Source organism: Mobula hypostoma, chromosome 6, assembly GCF_963921235.1.
Source record: "Mobula hypostoma chromosome 6, sMobHyp1.1, whole genome shotgun sequence".
Lineage (NCBI taxonomy): Eukaryota > Metazoa > Chordata > Chondrichthyes > Myliobatiformes > Myliobatidae > Mobula > Mobula hypostoma.
The window spans coordinates 51,315,735-51,335,345 of NC_086102.1; the positions used below are offsets into that span (position 1 = coordinate 51,315,735).

The 19,611-nt window shown below is 36.6% G+C and overlaps 1 protein-coding gene across 2 annotated transcripts in view; it reads left to right on the forward strand.

Annotated features, from left to right (window-relative positions):
- LOC134347539 (gamma-aminobutyric acid receptor subunit rho-3-like) overlaps positions 1-19,611 on the forward strand; it is a 52,597-nt gene that overhangs the window by 9,949 nt on the left and 23,037 nt on the right. The window contains exons 1-5 of one of the 2 annotated variants that reach the window (XM_063049883.1): positions 3,684-3,784; positions 13,647-13,714; positions 13,980-14,203; positions 16,091-16,173; positions 17,656-17,796. In XM_063049883.1, the coding sequence (XP_062905953.1) occupies positions 3,697-3,784; positions 13,647-13,714; positions 13,980-14,203; positions 16,091-16,173; positions 17,656-17,796 (604 nt within the window). In that variant the 5' untranslated portion in view covers positions 3,684-3,696. Of the gene's footprint in view, positions 1-3,683; positions 3,785-13,646; positions 13,715-13,979; positions 14,204-16,090; positions 16,174-17,655; positions 17,797-19,611 lie in introns of those variants that run through there. The other variant, XM_063049882.1, reaches the window with a different exon arrangement.

The window sequence follows — 19,611 nt, forward strand, 5'->3', positions numbered from 1 at the left end:
CTTTCTTGACTAAAGAGGTATTTTGGGACCAGATGAGGTTATCTGTTATGTACACTCCTAGAAACTTGATGCTCCTAACTCTCTCCAGTGAGGAGCGGTCAGCCTGCACCTTCCTTAAGTCCATAATCATCTCTTTAGTCTAGTTCACGTTGAGACTCAAGTTGTTGTGCTCACAACATTCTACCAGCTGCTCTATCTCCTCTCTGTATGTCACCTAATCATCGTTATTGATAGACCAACCACTGTAGTGTCATCAGCGAACTTGATGATTCAGTTTGAACGGGATCTAGTAGTACAGTCATCCGTTAACAGCATGAACAGTAGTGGGCTGAGCACGCAGCACTGGGAGGGTGCCAGTGCTTCCCGTGATGAAACGAGAGATGTTGCTGCCAACATGGACTTACTGTGGTCTTTCTGTCAAGAAGTCTAAGATCCAATTACAGAGAAAGGCGTGGGATATTCTACCCACCAAGTTCTGAGGGATGATCATATTACTTCAACTGAGTTCTTTTAGATTATGAAGACATGCAGTCTTCTTTTATTGTCATTTAGTAATGCAATGCATTAAGAAATGATACAATAAGTAAATAAACAGCATCCTTGTGTATAAAGCAGCATCTTCCAGGTTGAACAGAATGGAGTGGAAGGCAGAGGCAGATCCTAATTTATTTATATGGCAATAAATAAATTAGGATCTAAGAGGAAATTTTTTTTGTCAGCAAGAGGTACTGAAAGTCATTTCACAGATTACAAATTACAAAAAAATAATGGCAAACTTTTAGAAAGGAGTAAGTTCTGCATTGCTCAGATGCATTGGTGGACAAATGGATAACAGGAAAGATGTCAACACCCTAATGAGTCAGAAAGCTGTCAAAGCATATAGCAAGGATATTTGATGCTAGGTATCTATTTTGAAGGATCTGGATCCAGTGGAGGAAGATCCTTGTTTACACTGTCTTTTTGATGATCACAGACCTGTGGTTTCTTATACTGTACAATGAAAGCATTTATTCTCTCGTCTATCATTCTTCATCAGTGGCCTTGGTGTTGCAGCTTCTGAACTCTGCGGTGCATGGAGCTGTCCTTCACACCCACCTGTGACCTCCTCCAGTCCAAGTCAGCAGATGTCCGCCAGTCCTACAGCAACCATTTGGGGAGGGCTAGGCAGAAGCTCAAAGGCAATTTAAGCAGAAAGAGGCTTAGCTGAAGTGAATCTGAAAGAGGAACAGCAGATGTATCTATGGTATTAAAAACAGAAAACGCTGGAAGCACTCAGCAGGTCAAAGTGTACTGTATGAAGAGAAATAACATTTTAAATCGAAGGCCCTTTATCAAGTGCAGTTTGTTTCTCTTCCCGCAAATGCAGCCAGCCTGGCCTATTAAATATTTCCAGAATTTTGTTTTAAGTTTCCAGCATCTCCATTTACTTATGATTATCTATTGTACTTTTTTTTGTTTTTTGACGTGTATTGAAAATATCGTTGAAATTAGGTTTTGTGGGTTTGCCTTGGGTGCTTCATTATTTGGTGGGGATGGTATGGGTCTAGTGGGAAATATTATGGTCTTCGATAGAATTACATCCAGATCAGCTGGTCTTTGATTGTATTGGCTAAAATACACTGTGGGCAAGGTCTTCTATCTTCTGCTTCACCATTTCCTGTTCCTGTTCCTTGAGCATTTCCCACCTGCTGTTGGCCAGCTGCCAGCAACGGCTGAACCCAATTTAGGGCTAGGTTATGGCGACTGACATGTCACTCTAAACTTGGATTCTCTCTCAGGATAGTTTTGGATGACACCTCCAGATATATTTGCTGTTTCAAGAAACCTATTTAGCATAACATGCTCATATTTCCTGGATGATACAGTGGTGTCATTAGCAATGTCATTAAGGGATAGCCCTTGTAGTTAATCACTAGTGGCATGCACTGGAGTGGAATCCCTTTCAATTGATGAGATATCTGAAATCAACACAGAAGCAATTGGTAGCTCCTGGGTTAAAAAGGGTGATTGCAATGTTTGTGGCATTTATACTTTACACTTTACACTTCAAAGGTTAATTGCTTTAAGAACAAACTTGTGGTTTCCTTTATCGTGTCTACACTGTAGCTCTTATATAGTTCCCACCTACAGACAATGGGTCATTTGCCATGGTCCCTCTGTAACTTTAGGAGGACTTTTCGTTGGAGTGTTTATTTATTATTACTTGCAGAACCAAGCTTGCTAGCTCAATTACAGAAACCTTATGAGAAGTTAGGAACATTTGTTCTGTAAAAACATTCTCTACACTCGCTTTGACAAAGTCCAAAGGACTCCAAAAATATTCTGTAACTCAACCGTTCTGATGTGGATTTTAGATAACTGATGGAAGGATTCGAGTGTAGCTAATGAAAATGCTTTCACCCAAAGAGATGTAGGCTTCTGCGACCTTACTGTTTTGAAAAGGTAGTAGAGGCAGAATCCCTCAACCTAAAATTAAACTAGCAAAGCCACAGTATGAAAGCTGAGGTATGGCGATTGCCTAAATAGTTCTTTGCCCAGTGCAGTAATAATAGTACAGAGAGTCTGCTTCTCTCTCATATATTATATATATATGACTCCATGATTAAACATTCTTTGGGGATCCATAAATCTTAATCATAAACCTTTTTAAAAAATATTATTTGCAAATTTAAAATTTGGAATTCCACTCTCTGTTAACATAGTGCTGATTCTATTTCCATTATTAAGGGCTAATTCTTTAGGTACACCATAGAGGCCTGAAATCTTTTTTTTAAATTATCAAAATGATACTGGAGCCATCAACCTGACCTTATGGGGGTATCAGAGGTCTGCTTCTCAAACTTTTTAAATGTACTCAATGCCTGAGTTCAAAGAGCTCAAAGAATGGACAAATTAGGTTGAGTAGACAAATTCATGGTAGCTAAGACTTATAGATTTGATTGACACCAATCTTGGAAACTATACTAATGAAGAAAATTAGAGTTTTAGTAAAACTCTTATTGAGGTAAGTGTATCAAAGGATGATTACCATTCTCTATGCTTTGCCTCAAAGTACATTTGCTTGAGTACTTGACGCTTCCTGTTGGCAGTGGATGGAATAACAGCATTTTACAGCCACTCCTAGTTTACTTTTCCTACATTCCAACCTGATCTGACACTATGACTACGAGAACTGCTAAAGGTAAAAAAGAAGATGATTTTTCTACATCTGTGGATTCTATTATTGAATTGATGCAAAAGCACAGAAGGGAAGCGTCCGAGGAATTGCAGCGATTCAGAAAAGAATCCTCCAAGGAATTTCAGTGATTCAGAAGGGAATCCTCTGAAGAGTTTCAACAACTTGGCTCTGAAATTAAGCAATTAAGCACAAAACTGTATTCTATTCAAGAAACCCTAACGGAGCACGATAAACGAATAAAAGAGGATGAAGAAACCCTGTCGATTCTGGATGAAAAAATGGACAACCTGCGAAAGCGTTATGAAAAACAATGCAAGGTTAATGACGAACTAAGACAGAAGATTATAGATTTAGAAAACAGAAGTAGAAGGAATAATGTACGAATTCTTGGTCTTGAAGAGTTAACTGAAGGCAATCGTCCTGCGGAATTATTTGCAAACTTTCTGGTTCAGTTATTTCCTGATATTTTAAAATCGACATTAATGATCGACCCAGCACATAGAATTCCTGGGAACAGAATGTTTACAAGCAAACCTCGTTCAGTACTAATTGCTTTTCATGAGTTTCAAACAAAGGACCGTATAATTCGTGAATCTCGTTGGAAAGGTATGATAGAATTTAATGGAAAAAAGATTAGAATCGTTGAAGATTTCTCTGCAGAGATTATGAGGGAATGTGCTAAGTTCAAAAACGTCATGTCAGATTTCTACAAAAAAGATTTGAAACCTTCTTTATGGTATCCGGCGAAGCTCAGAATTACACTGCTGGATGGATCGCAAAAATGGTTCCGTTAGAGTCTCCAGGCTCAGAAATTCTTAGAGTCAGTAAAGTAACTGCTTATTATCTGTTACATGAATAACTGTTTATTTTACCTTTGCTAAACTTTGTGCTTAACTCTTTCTTTTTGAACTTTTTAAGGATTTATTTTGAGAATAAGACTTTAATGTGCTATTACTTTGTTAAGTTTAAAAGTATCATGTTAGAGCTGTTTAACAAAAACTTACATGAATAATTATGTATTTTGCCTCTGGTGAATCTTGTAGTCAATTTTCTTTCAGAACCTCTTAAGGTTTTAGTTTGAGATTAAGATTTTAATGAGCCAATATTCTGTGTGTCCATATTATTTTATATTATACTCACTTTTCTAGACTTTTTTTGATACTAGAATTAACTGTCTCTTTACTATCTGTTGTTTTGACTAGGTTGGAATATTCTAACCTTGTAATTTATTTGCAGCTAAGCCAGCAGGATTTTTGGGGGGATGTCGTCATTAGTTGTAGGCATCGACTTTCTTTCTTCGGGAGGGGGGAGGGTGTTTAGGTTTTTTTTCTTGGAAGTTGTTTGGGATTTTTAGTCAAACCTGATGTTTGGCTTTTTTATCTCATAGGTTATTGTTTAGTTTTGTTAATCTTCTTAAGGATTATCCTTTTAATTTCTTTTTAAAATAATAATAAAATGGATTATAATACTAAATTACTTAGTCTTAACGTGAAGGGATTAAATCATCCTTTGAAACAAAATAAGATTTTTGCCTATATTAAAAAATTTAAGGTCCCAATTATTTTTTTTACAAGAAACACATGTACGTAATTCAGATAACACGCCTTTTTAGCCGATGGAGGGAATTACACTTTCACTCAAGTTTTCAGGCCAAAGCTAGAGGTGTCTCGATTTTTATAGAAAAGACAGTTCCGTCTGTTCAACACAAGGTTGTTTCTGATACTAATGGATGATTTGTTATAGTATCAGGGAAATTAGAGAATAAATTGTTGGTATTTGCCAATGTTTATGCCCCAAATATAGATGATCCAGAATTCTTTGAGCGATTTTTTTCGTTTTTGCCTGATCTGAGTGTGTCTTCGTTGGTGATGGCAGGAGACTTTAATTGCTGGTTAGATCTAGTTTTGGATCGGTCCTCTTCTAAACCAGCGACACTTAATAAATGAGCTTTTTTTTTTATCCATTTTTAACGAAATGTGGTATTGTTGATATATAGTGTTTCTTACATCCAACAGATAGAGAATACTGGTTTTTCTCTCATGTTCATCATACGTATTCCAGAATTGATTATTTTTGATTGATAACCAATTGATTCCATTAGTTCGATCTTGTGAATATGAAGAGATTGCTATCGCGGACCATGCTCCTGTGCTTTTATCCATAAATCTTCCTGGTTTTCCTCAGACAAACAGATTCTGGTGTTTTAATTTAACTCTGTTATCTGACAAGGATTTCTTAAAGTTCTTGGAGAGGCAAATCACTCTTTTTTTGAAGAGAATACGATGGAGGAGACGTCTAGCCTTGTCATATGGGATGCCTTTAAAGCATATGTTAGAGGACAAATCATTTCTTATACTGTTAAGAAAAGAGCTAATAAACAGAGAATTAATTTAGCCAATCAGCTGAAACAATTAGATGAAGAATATGCTTTGACTTCAGATCCTGTTATATATCAAAGACGGGTCGAAATTAAAGCTAAATATGATTTTTTATTAATATACCCTATTGAAACTCTACTCCTAAAAGATAAAAGTCAATTTTATATTCATGGAGATAAAACAGGTAAATTATTGGCTAACCAAATTAAAACCTCTAGTGTTAAATGACAGATTAAAGAAATTTATGAAGCTAACGATATTAGGACAACTGATCATTTAGAAATAAATGATAATTTTGGAGAATATTATTCCAAACTTTATAGTTCTGATCATCTTAAAGATAATACTGTAATGGATAACATTTTAGACCAAATAAATATCCCTACGCTTTCTGTTGATGACCGAAAACAGTTGGATCAATGTGTTTCTCACAAAGCAATAGCCGAGGCTGTACGTTCATTGCATTCAGGAAAAGCTCCAGGTCCTGACGGATTTTCTGGAGAACTCAATAAGGCTTTTTCTTCTTTGCTCATACCCCATTTATGTTCAGTTTTTTTGGATTCTTTTAAGTCAGGTAGGTTGCTGCAATCTTTTTACGAAGCTTCTATTTTGCTTATCCTTAAAAAAAATTAGAACCCAACTAAATGTTCTTCATATAGACCAATTTCCCTACTTAATGTTGATGCTAAAATTTTATCTAAAGTTCTGGCCTGTAGGATGGAAAATATCTTAACCTTCTATCATTTCTGATTATCAGACTGGTTTTATTAAAAATCGATATTCTCATTTTAATATTCGTCGATTATTCAATGTTATTTATTCTCCTTCTAAGGAGATATCGGAGGGTGTGATATCCTTAGATGCTGAGAATGCTTTTGATCGGGTTGAATGGCATTATTTGTTTAAAATCTTAGAAAAATTTAATTTTGGCTCCAACTTTATTCAATGGATTAAATCACTGTATTTATCCCCTGTTGCTTGGGTTCTTACTAATTCTCAGAATTCTAAACTATTTAAACTCCAACGTGGAACCAGACAAGGTTGCCCTTTGAGTCCTTTGCTTTTTGACCTGGCTTAGAACCCTTAGCTATTGCTTTTCGAGAATCTAACGATATCACTGGTATTTTACGGAAGGGTACTATCGACAAAGTTTCACATTATGCAGATGACTTATTGCTTTACATTTCTAATATCGAAACTTCATTACCTTTTGTGCTTTCTTTACTATCTTGTTTTAATCAGTTTTCTGGATATAAACTGAACCTACACAAGAGTGAACTTTTTCCTTTGAATATTTTGCCATTAACTGATATTAACCACCCTTTCAAAATTGTAAGAAACCAATTCACTTATTTGGGTGTAACAATTACTAAGTATTATAAATACTTATTTAAAGAAAATTTTCTTACTTTATTAAATTATATAAAAAGACCATTATCAAATTGGTTGCCCCTTTCGGTATCATTGATTGGCCGAATTAACTCTACTAAAATGAATGTTTTACCTAAAGTTATATACCTCTTTCAGGCATTACCGGTTTTTATTCCTAAATCCTTTCTTGACTCTCTGGATTCTAATTTATCCTCCTACATATGGAAAAATAAACATCCTCGATTGAATAAAGTCCATCTCCAGAAAGTTAAAAAGAATGGAGGTTTAGCTTTACCAAATTTTATGTTTTATTACTGGGAAGCTAATATACGGAATCTCACGTCTTGGTTATACTATATTAACCAGGAGGACTGTCCCGGGTAGGTTTCTTTAGAAGCTAACTCGGTTAATGTATTTTCTATTATATCCCTATTGGGATCTTCACTTCCTTTATCCTTAAGTAAGATAACTGAAAATGTGGTAGTCAAACATACTTTAAGGATTTCGATACAATGTAGAAAACACTTTGGTTTATTGAGATTCTCCCTTTCCAGTCCCATTTTTTAAGATTATTTTTAAGCCTTCTATGACTGATGTAGTCTTTAAACAATGGGAAAGACTGGGCATTACATGCTTCCGGGATCTGTTTGTGGGAGGAAGTCTTTCTTAGTTTGAACAATTGTCAACTAAATATAGTTTACCAAAAACCCATTTTTTTCGGTACTTACAAATTAGAGATTTTCTGCGATCTCAATTATATACATTTCCTAATAGACCTGATAAGAACATATTAGATGAAATTCTTAATATGAAACCATTCCATAATGGTTCAATATCCAATATTTATGATATGTTGTTGGGAATGAGAAATGATTCTTTAGACAAGATTAAAAATCTTTGGGAACAAGATTTACAGACCTCAATTTCTGAAGAAACTTGGGATGAGATTTTTAAATTGGTTAATACTTCATCGCTATGTGCTCATCCTTCCCTCTTACAATTTAAAGTGGTTCATAGGCTTATATGACCAAGGATAAGTTATCTCATTTTTATAGGGATATATCTCCCTACTGTGATAGGTGTAACAATGGAGAAGCTTTACTTATTCATATGTTTTGGACGTGCCCAAGTCTTGGAAAATATTGGAAGGAAGTATTCCAAACTTCTTCTGTACTCTTTAAAGTAAATTTTAAGCCTAATCCTTTGACTGCCCTATTTGGTATTGTTGGAAGGAAAAATATCATTTTGCACATTCTGGCTTTTATCTCTCTTTTGGCTAGAAAAGCGCTTTTGTTTAAATGGAAGGATGCTGTTCCACCTAATCATGCTCAGTGGTTACGGGATGTTATGGCATGCCTAAATTTAGAAAAGATTCGTTACTCAATTTCTGAATCTACCTAAGATTTTCAAAATTTGTGGGGGCCGTTTTTAAATTATTTTCATAATCTTTGACTTTTTGTTAAAGTGCAGAAGTTGGTTAATAGTATATTTTATTATCTGATAAGTTTTTTTTTTCTTTTTTTCCCCAAACAGCTTTGACTTTGGTAGTGGGTGTAGATCCTTTTTTTAAAATAAAGTTGTTTATATTCTAATATACCAATTAATCTAATACATATGAATATAGAGTAAGGAGTTTGTTAATGTGATTCAATATACTGTATCTGGTATTATTATATTTTTTCTTTTTTAAAATATGTATTCTCTTGAACTCTGTATTCTTATATATAGAAATCAATAAAAAATATTGGAAAAAGAAAGAGTACTTGACAAAATGGACAAACTTTGCATCTTCATAGGTTTACAAACTAATTGGTACTGTGCAAAGTTTGAAAGGGTTATCTTCATTACAAACAAATGCAAAATGGCATTAGCAGTGGTGACAAAACTTTTCATCTGGCATCATTGCATTCACTCCCATCGAACTTCGGGGCACAATGTGACAGTCAGTTAAAGAAGAAAATTTCAAGGAAACTTTCATGGACCATTAGCATGAGGATGAAGTTCTACGGATAGTCAAAGAAGAGTCTTTTGAGGATGAACTTAAAGGAAAGTTGCATGATTGCCTGACTAGCTCCTGTGATAGATGACTGATCTTTTTAAGTATCGGTCCTACCATATGTTGCCTACTAACCATAAGACTAAGAAACTCTGTAGATCAGCAACATGGTGCATCATTTTCATGCAATGTCATCTACATGTAATGTTTTCTCTATTGCATAATATTATAATGCTACTTCTATATTTTTCTAATACACAAGGAATAGTTGTTTCAGCTCAAGATCCTTCATCAGGGAGGTATAGGACTGATTATCAGAGTAATATTTAGGTAAGGTTTCAGGAAATTCAAGCATCAATATTTACTGAGGAGAAGGACATGGAGGATAGGGAGATCAGTATGGGTAGTTTGATATTTTAAACAGTATAATTTGCTTGGGCTTTTCAAGATAAAGGAGCAAGTGTTGGGTCTCTTATAAAACATTAAGGAGCAGAGATCCCCAGGACCTCATGGGATAAGTGTCAGGTTTTTTAAGGGAGGTAAGAAATGAGATTGCTGGGGCCTTGACCAATATCTTCATGTCCTCTCCATCCTAAGGCAAGATGCTTTAGGACTGGTGAGTAGCTAATGTTGATCCATTATTCAAGAAGGGAAATAGTATAGACCAATGAGTCTCATGTCAGTGGTGGGGAAGTCATTGGGAGGCACTGGTAGGGACAGGATTTGTGAGCAATTGGGAAATCATTCCCTAATTAGGGACTGTCAACATGACTTTGTACAGGGATTCAGTTTTTGGAGGAGGTGACAAAAGTCACCTTTTAAAGTCTCTCTAGCAGGGACCTCTGTTCTTTGTGATATACATAATTGATCTGGATGAAAGTGTAAATACCTGGCTTTGTAAATTTGCAGATTATACAAAGATTGGTAGTGTTGTGGGTAGTATAGAACACTACCAAAGGATACTTCAGGATTAAAATCAGTTTCAAATATGGGTGGAGAAATGGCAGATGGCCAAGTGAGAAGTGTTCCACTTTGGGAGATCAAATGTAAAGAAACAGTATGCTGTCAATGGCAAGACCCTTAACAGATCTTGGGGTCTAAGTGCATAGGTTCCTGAAAGTGGCTGTACTGGTTGGAATGGTATGGAAGGCATATGGAATGCTTGCCTTTGTTAGTCAACAAACGGAACTCAGGAGAAAGAAATTTTATGTTGCAACTTCGTAACACTGTAGTTAGGGCCAATCTTTCAATTCTGGCCACTCTATGATAGGAAGGATGTCGAAACATTGGAGAGGGTGCAGAAGAGTTTTACCAGAATGCTGCCTTGAATTAGACGGCATTTGCTATAAGGAGAGTTTGGACAAACATGGGTTGTTTACTTTTTGGAGTGGCAGAAGCTGAGGGGAGATCTGATAAGGATTTGTAAGATTGAAGGGCAGACGGTATCTTTTTCCACAGTGTTAAAATGTTTAATACTAAAGGGCCTGCAATTAAGATGGGGGTGGTGTAAGTTCAAAGGAGATGTGGGTCAAGTATTTTATGCAGAGAGTGGTGGCTGCCTGCAGGCTGGCAGAGGCAAATGAGATAGTGCTGCTCAAGAGACCCTTAGTTAAGCACATGAACATGCAGGAAGTGAAGATACATTGGACATTGTATAGACAGAGGAGATTAGCTTGGTTTGATTACTAATTTAATTAATTCAGCATAACATTGTGGGCTGAAAGGTCCGTTGCTATGTGCACTGCTCTTCGTTCTACCTTCTAACTTAGATTAGCTAGAACAGCGGCCCGTTTACAACTAGTTTAAGATTGAACCACAGAGGATTTTCTCTTCTGAATGCTGGTACATTGGCTACAGAAATCACGAGCATCAGTTTGCATGAGGCATGATTGATATCCTCAAATCAAATAGGAGAAAACTGTTCAGGGGAGAAGATAGGTTTCTCTTCTTAGCAATGGCCAAGGACTCTTGGCCAACAGATTCCTAGGTATGCTGAAGAAGAATCTGATTATCTAATGGAACAAGGATGGTCATATGGCCATCTGATTGATGGGGTTCCTGGCTGAGCAACGAAGACCTCTGCTGATCAACTGATTGAGGTGTTCACTAATATCTTTAACCTCTCACTTCGGTAGTCTGAGGCACCCATAAGATCATAAGATATAGGAGCAGCAGTAGGCCCTTCAGCCCATCGAATCTGCTCTGCCATTCAATCATGGGCTGATCCAATTCTTCCAGTCATCCCCGGTCCCCTGCCTTCTCCACATACCCTTTAATATCCTGGCTAATCAAGAACCTATTTATCCCTGCCTTAAATTAACCCAATGACTTGGCTTCCACAGCTGTTCATGGCAACAATCCTTCAATCCTGAAGTTGTACCCTCTTGTCCTAGACTCCCCTACAATGGAAATACCTTTGCCATATCTAATCTGTTCAGGCCTTTTAACATTTGGAATGTTTCTATGTGATCCCTCCTCATTCTCTTGAACCCCAGGGAATACGGCCCAAGAGCTGCCAGACGTTCCTCATACGGAAACCCTTTCATTCCTGGAATCATTCTCGTGAATGAAACACCCACCTGTTTCAAGCAGGCTCCAACTCGAGAGCAACATGGTAACCTGCCTCAATGACTATCATCCAGTAGCACTTACATTTACTGTGATAAAGTGCTTTGAGAGGTAGACGTTGAAACATATGAAGTCCTGCCTGAGGAGCGAGTTGGATCTGATCCAGTTTGCCTACCGGCAAAGAGGTCTACAGAAGATGCCATTTCTTTGGCTTTTGACTCAACCCTGGAACATCTGCACAGTGAAGATCTGGACATCAGGTTTCTCTTCATTGATTACAGCTCTGCGTTCAATACTATCATCCTCTCAAAACTAATCAATAATCTTCAAGAACTAGGCCTCAATACTTCCTTGTGCAACTGTATCCTCGATTTCCTCACTTGCAGACCCCAGTCAGTTTAGATTGGCGACATCTTCTCCACAATCACCATGAGCACAGATACACTACAAGACTGTGCGCTTAGCCTCCTGTTCTACTTGCGTATTACGTATGACTGTGAGGCTAAATACAGCTCCAATACCATATTCAATTTTGCTGATGACACCACTGAGTTTATCTGAATCAAAGATGGTGATGAATCAGTATATAAAAGGGAGATTGAAAATCTGGCTGAATGGTCCCAAAAAACAACTTCTCACTCAATGTCAGCAAGACCAAAGAGCAGGAGGAGGGAAACCAGAGGTCTATCAGTCACTCCTCATCAGGGGATCAGAGATGGAGAGAGTCAACAACTTTAAGTTCCTCAATGTTATCACTTCAGAGGATCTGACCTGGGTCCAGCACAAAAATGGAGCGACAGTGCCTCTACTTTCTTAGAAGTTTGAGAAGATTCAGCATGTCATCTAAAACTTGGACAAACTTCTATATATATGTGGAGGAGAGTATACTGACTGGTTGTATCATGGCTCAGCATGGAAACACCAATGCCCTTCAATGGAAAAGACTACAAAAAGTAATAGATACAGCTCACTCCATCATAAGTAAAGCCTGCCCACCATTGAACACATCTACAAAGAGCGCTGTTGCAGGAAAGCAGCATCCATCAGCGAGAACCCACCACCATCCAGGTCATGTTCCTGTCTCAATGCTGTCATCAGGAAGGATGTACAGGAGCCTCAGGACTCACACACCAGGTTCAGTAAGAAACTATCCCTCTACCATCAGGCTCTTGAACCAACGGCAATAACTTCACTCAAAACAACACTGAAGTATTCCCACTACCTATGGACTCACTTTCAAGGACACTTCATCTCATGTTCTCAATACTTATTGCTTACATATTTTCTTTGCTTTATTTTTTAATTGCACAGGATGTTGTCTTTTGCACATTGGTTTTTGCCCGTCTTGTTAAATGCATTTTTCATTGATTCTGTTGTTTCTTTGTATTTACTGTGAATGCCTGCAAGAAAATAAATCTCAGGGTGGTATATCGTGACATATATATACTTCGATATTCAACTTACTTTAAACTTTAATAATACAGGCGATTGCTATGCAGAGTCATGTGAAATTCTTCACAGACAGATTCCTCTCAGAGATGAAGAACTGAGTGATTATGAGGAGGAATAGACAGCATATTTAGTTTCAGAATTTGATATTCAAATCTTCTACAGATCTATTTTCTGCAAATGGCCAACAAGCTCTCCAGTGCTGCTCAGGACAACTAGATTCAAATCAATATCATCCTCTTTCCTTTGGTTCAACTTGATTTTCCCTTGAACAATATCTCCTTCTATTCAACACATTTCTTCCAAATAAAAAAAAACTGTTGTTCTGGCAACCCAATTGTTCCTAGTAATGTGTGCCTTTCCCTAGATTGTTTGGGCCATACTTTCTGCCCGCTGTATTTATATCTTGTTCTTCATCTCATTTTCTAGTACACAAGTACCAGAGTTAGTTCCAGTTATTAATTTTGTTCAAAATTGCAAAGTTCATCAAATTATTCTTCTCTATACTGATGCTCTCTAACATATTGTATTTTTTTTTACCATTTATGTTTTTATTTCAGATTTCATGCATCTGTATTTGTTTATGTTATTAAGATATCCAAGGCACACACTGTAGGTCAAAAACTGTTTTTGGAAAAGGGGAATTAAGATATTTGTTAAGAAGTTAAAATACAACTTATTTGTTTTTAATTGTTTTCTTTTTAAGGACCAGCAGTAAGAGTTGGTATAGATGTCCAGATTGAAAGTATTGACAGCATTTCTGAAGTTGATATGGTAAGCCTAAGGTTCAGTTATTTGCAATAAAACAATCGTACATAAATATATTGGACAGCACAATGAATTTATCTTTTCTTGTACAATTTGCATTTGATTGAGACTCATGGATATAAGGAAAAGGTGACTGTTAAAAAAAGATACTGATAATCATGTTTCTCTGCTGATTATGCCCATTTCCATTAGATGGATCAAGCATTAGCATTAATAATCTTTATTTTTTACAGTCTTTATTTACATGATTATATTTGGTTCTTATCCTCAGGACTTTACAATGACTTTGTACCTGAGACATTACTGGAAAGATAGCAGACTTGCTTTTCCGAGTTCCAACAACAAAAGTATGACATTTGATGGAAGATTAGTCAAGAAAATTTGGGTTCCAGATGTATTTTTTGTTCATTCTAAGAGATCTTTCATACATGACACCACCATGGAGAATATCATGCTCAGGGTATATCCAGATGGCCACATACTCTACAGTCTAAGGTAAAATATTAATTTAAAATTTGCTTGTAGTTTTTGAGGACTGATTTGTCATATTAAGATTCAGTAGGTTTTTCTTCTCTAAATGCCTTCCAAGTGGTTTACCCTTTGATATTGAGAACAGAAACTCTGTCTTCTGTTAGTCATTAGTCTCATACTATTTTATCCCAGATAATATTCCCACTACACAAATTATACTACCATTATAAAGCATTACATAATTCCTCTTATCTCCACAGTCTTTCAAATTTCAGTAATAATTATAACATTTTTTAACTTGCTCTTTCATTATAGTGCTTCAAATCAGTCCTTGAAATAATTGCCGATTAAGTTAAAAGTATCATTTCCAAATTTAGAAAATGCTAAGTGTCCAACTTTTGATTCAGAGAAAAAATGTGGAATAGCATTGGTCCAAAGTGCAGGCACACCTACGTTCTTATTTTTTAATGACCAGCAGTAAGAGTTGATATCGATATCCAGATTAAAAGCATTGACAGCATAAGAATCAGTCTTTACAACCAAAGCCCTATCTCTTCATTTTACTAGTTTCCAGCTAAAAGGAAAACTTCCCCACTGAACTTGATCTGTCATACTCTTGATAAGGGGTTGCCTTTAAGAGCTGGCAACAGCGTATAAAGTCTGGCAATACTGCACAGGTGAAATTCTGGTGTAGATGGAGAGTGAACCAATGGTCCACAATAACACAATGGAGACATGAGGACAATACTGAAAGTTGAATTCTCCAGAATTCTGTGTGATAGAAATTATTACAACAGCACTCAAGATGCGTGATTCTATCCAGGGCTTACTGACACTGGCTTATTGACATTGAAACTAGTAACATTGTTGAAATGTACAGAATATGTGAGGAATTTGCCGGGCTAGTACTGAGAAGAAGGTTCTGCTTGTGGAGAAATCCAGAAGCTGGTTCCATTTTCTTTCATAATATGATGTCACCCACTTAAATTGGAGATGAGGGGGAGTTTCTTCTTTTTGATGGTAATGCATCATTGGACATCTCTACCACGGGGAACCCTAGAGGCTGGGACTTTTAATTTATTCAGGGCTGAGAGAGATAGATTTTTAGCTTATAGGGGAGTCAGGGATGATTGGGAACAGATAGAAAGGTTGAGCTGAAACCAGGAGCAGATCATTCATAAAATGCTGGTGGAACACAGCAGGCCAGGCACCATCTATAGGAAGAAGCGCAGTCGACATTTCGGGCCAAGACCCTTGGTCAGTCCTGCGACGTTGATTGTGCTTCTTCCTATAGATGCTGCCTGGCCTACTGCGTTCCACCAGCATTTTGTGTGTGTTGCTTGAATTTCCAGAATCTGCAGATTTCCTCATGTTTGCAGATCAGTCATAATTTTGCTGATCCATGGTACAGCATGGCTGTGGTGTGCACACTCTATTAGATGCATTGCAGCAACTTAAGAAGGCTTCATTGAAGTTAACTCTCAAATGCCCAGACTCTACTACTGACAAGAATTAGAGAGAAAATGATCTAGGGACATCATAACCTACAACTTTCCTTTCAAGTCAAACACCATTCCATATTACTAATTATTCACTGATGCTGGACTGAACTCCAGACTAAAGAGCATTGCAATTTCAGTACATGGAAAGTAGCAATTCAAGAGACCACACACCACCACCACATTCTTAGGGACAATCTGTGATGAGCATTAAATACCATAGATAACACTAACAAATTGGCTATATTGACAGTAAAAGGCAAAACTGGATAGATCTGTCAGGGCTAATTAATCTTAAACCCTATTGTCAAATATAGCATGCATAACTCAGGTAGCTATAAGTCTGCTTTTCAAATTGTTTTGATGTTTATGAAATAGAAGTCTTATTTATTATGATGAATATTTTCTATAGGACAACTGTCACTGCTACGTGTTCAATGGATTTTAGCAACTTTCCTCTTGATATTCAGAACTGCTCGCTTGAGCTTGAAAGCTGTAAGTAACTGTTATTCAGCTAACTTTGACTAGCATTGCTATTTCCTTCAAAACATTTAGATCAGTCCCAAAATATAGGTTTTGTTTCTAGTTTGATGCAGCTACCATAGACAGAAGTCTGCATTAGTGCTTTTTATACTTTTACTCCCAAACAAATACTGGAAAAGTCAAAAGATACCGACTTAAATATTTTGATTTTTTATTAATTCTTTTAAAGGGAGTCAGTGTGATATAAATCGTATCAAAATGCATGGTTCTTTGCTGTTTCTCTGTGTGTGCATTTATTTTCAATAAAGAGATAAAACGAATTAGAGAAAACTCAAAATTTGAAGCAAGAGCTAAATAAACATCTTCAAGCGCTTCCGTTGTATGATGATGAATTCTCAAAAAATATATGTATCTTAGCATTATTGTGGTATCATTAAATTCAAGGCAACTCTTCTCTCCTTTAAAAAAATTGACTCATTCATTACTTGTGGTCTGTAAGGAATAGCAGGTACATTGCTTCCATATACATCTCTTTTATCTAAGTATCCAAGTTTGAGAATGAAATCTACTTAGATTGATTTTTCCTTCTGTTGTACAAGGCCTCCCTTTGGTGTCTTACCCTGAAAAACCAAGTTAATTTGAGAAACTTAGGGAAGGCACTTACGTTCATATGTGATCCAAAGTCTGCTACTCTGCAGACCATTACACAAAGACCATATACCAGCTGACACGAAAATTCTAATTAAACTTAGAAAATCAGGACTCCTACGAAACCAGTGAATAATAAGCATAAAGAAGTCATGCCCTACTTGTAGTGAGCTAACCGATCTCAACTGTGAAGATGGTAAGGATGCTTTGAATGCTTTAGGAAACGCTGTGATACCACAAAAGCTGCCATTAATCCCACTGTCCAATATATTCCAGATATAAAATTTGTCAGCCCAAGGAAGGAACATTATTTCATTTGGGTCTGGCGTTCTCAAATAGATCTGTAATTATTATCTGTAACAAAATATTTTAATCTTGGTTTCCTTTCTAAAAACGCTTGCATAAAGGGATATTTTAGCTTTAACAGATATCTGTTGCAAAGTAGTTTTTATGTTAAATAAAATGCTCTTTTTGCCTAGTTACGTTTGTATCGGTTATGATATTTTATGAAAGTGGTTTAAAACCAGAACAGTAAACATATTCTGGAATAGTCAGTTTTTGCTAGGTTTTCAAATTGTTTGAGTTTCAAGGGAAAAATCTAGAGAAATATATGAAAAAAATATAACATCTACCCTGAAAGTTTTTATGAAGATCTAATGAATGCTCTTCATATTCGATCAAACTTTGCTAATCATGTACAAATGGTAATCCATCTAGTACTTTCCCTCCATGCATTGTTGTCTTGACTGTTGGGGACTGATGACTGAGGCAAAATTATTCTCAGGCACAGTTTGTAACCTCCTTAGTGAATTGTAGTTTCATCATATTTGTTTGTATTTCCTGCAGATGCCTACAATGAAAAAGATCTACTGCTTCACTGGAAGAATGAAAATGAACCACTTAAAACAGATGAGCAGATTTTACTTGCTCAGTTTTTCATTGAAGAATTCAGTGCTTCGAGTGGACTTGCTTTTTATAGCAGTACTGGTAAGTTTCTGTCATTATTATAAATTTATTTTTTATTCAGAATCTACATCACATCCATCATAACATCTTCAGTCCTCACCATAGTAACCCCATCTGTTTCATACTCTTGCTCTGGTAACTTTGCACTCCAGTCATTCATCTCTCTGTGTTCTTCCCCATCACTCTGTTTATCATTCTCAACTTCTGACAAGGAGAACAACACAAAACAGTTATCAGAATCAGAATCCTTTATTATCGCCAAGTATGTGGACACATACAGGGAATTTGATGCCAATTTCCCTGAGCTCTCGCTGTACAGAATCAAAAAGCAAACAGAACAATAGTGGAAATAATCGTGAACTATTTACAATAAGGTATACCTGTGTATGTACAGGTGGACTTGGTTTATAATAGACTAAAATTCAAGTGTTCATAAGACTGATGGCATACAGAAAGAAACTGTTCTTGTACCTATTTGTCCTGGCATACAGTTCTTCTTTGGGGAGAGAAAATCTGCAGATGCTGGAAATCCGAGCAACACACGCAAATTGTGGGAGGAACTCAGCAGGCCAGGCAGCATCTATGGAAAAAAGTACAGTCAACTTTTCGGGTACTGCCAAAAGGTTTCGGCCTGAGATGTCTACTGTACATTTTTCCATAGATGCTGCCTGGCCTGCTGAGTTCCTCCAGCATTTTGTATGTGTTGCATTCATTGGGGAGTATAATTAACATTTGCTATGTATTAATGGTACATAATAATAACTGTTTTGAGACTTCTAGAGCTGTTTTTAAAGTGAGGGTTATTGAATGTGTAACTGGCTAATGGAGAAAGAAAGTAGTTGCTCATGAAACCAGGTCCTTGTTCACAGAATAACATAAACATTAGGTTTTGAGAAGATGATGATCAAGGAAATCAATGAGCTAGCAGTATGAAGATAATGTAACCTCAAGAATCTAAGTAATGGAATGGTATAACATCAGAAGTTCAATGAAACAGTGCAACTTGGTAAGGAAGCCAGTAAACCAGTAGAGTTCATCACAAGATAGAGCAATCAGTGGACTTTGGCATGAGCTGATAAAGCAGCAGAAACTTAAATTTAACAAAACTTCTGCTTAGCATTTAAAGTAAACACCAGGAAGCTGGAAAGCTATTAAGAACATAGCAAATGGGAGCAGGGAATTCTGAAGGTTCAGTGCCTCCGAGATAAGAAATTTCATTTGAACTCAATTCTGAGTGATTGACTCCTTAGCCTGAGATAATGCCTCATGGTTCCTGATCAGTTTCACTGCAACTCCCAGCCCAAATGATCAGCAGAAATGCAGCTGCCTAAGCGGGAAACATCCGAAGGATTTGCAGGAATATTGCTCACCACTTTAGTCTAACTTCATCATTAAATTATTAGCTTGACTGTGGTGTATAAAACCAGGGGTAAAGATTTAGGTTAATTAGTAGGAAGCTTGGGCTAACTGCAAGGGAGCTCTTGTGCTCTGTTCCTCTCGTTATTGTGGAAGGAAGGTTACTTATTGCTAATTGGGAGATCATAAGCTAAGTAGAATTTAAATGAAGAGATTTTGGCCCATTGAAAAACTTGCTGGGATAGTTAGTTGTTCTAGGTTATATCATACACTAGCCTCATTCATTTGTGCTTTAAACAACTTTTACAATGCAATAGAAACCTTTCACCATAATACTTAAGAATAGGGGCTTAAGAATTCTATTTGTCTCCCAAGACAATAATTTATCCACTTTTCATTGCCCTGGGTTAAATCAATGATTAATCAATTTATAAAACAGCCCATTTGTTATGGCTCTTTGTAACAATATTTTCTCCTCCA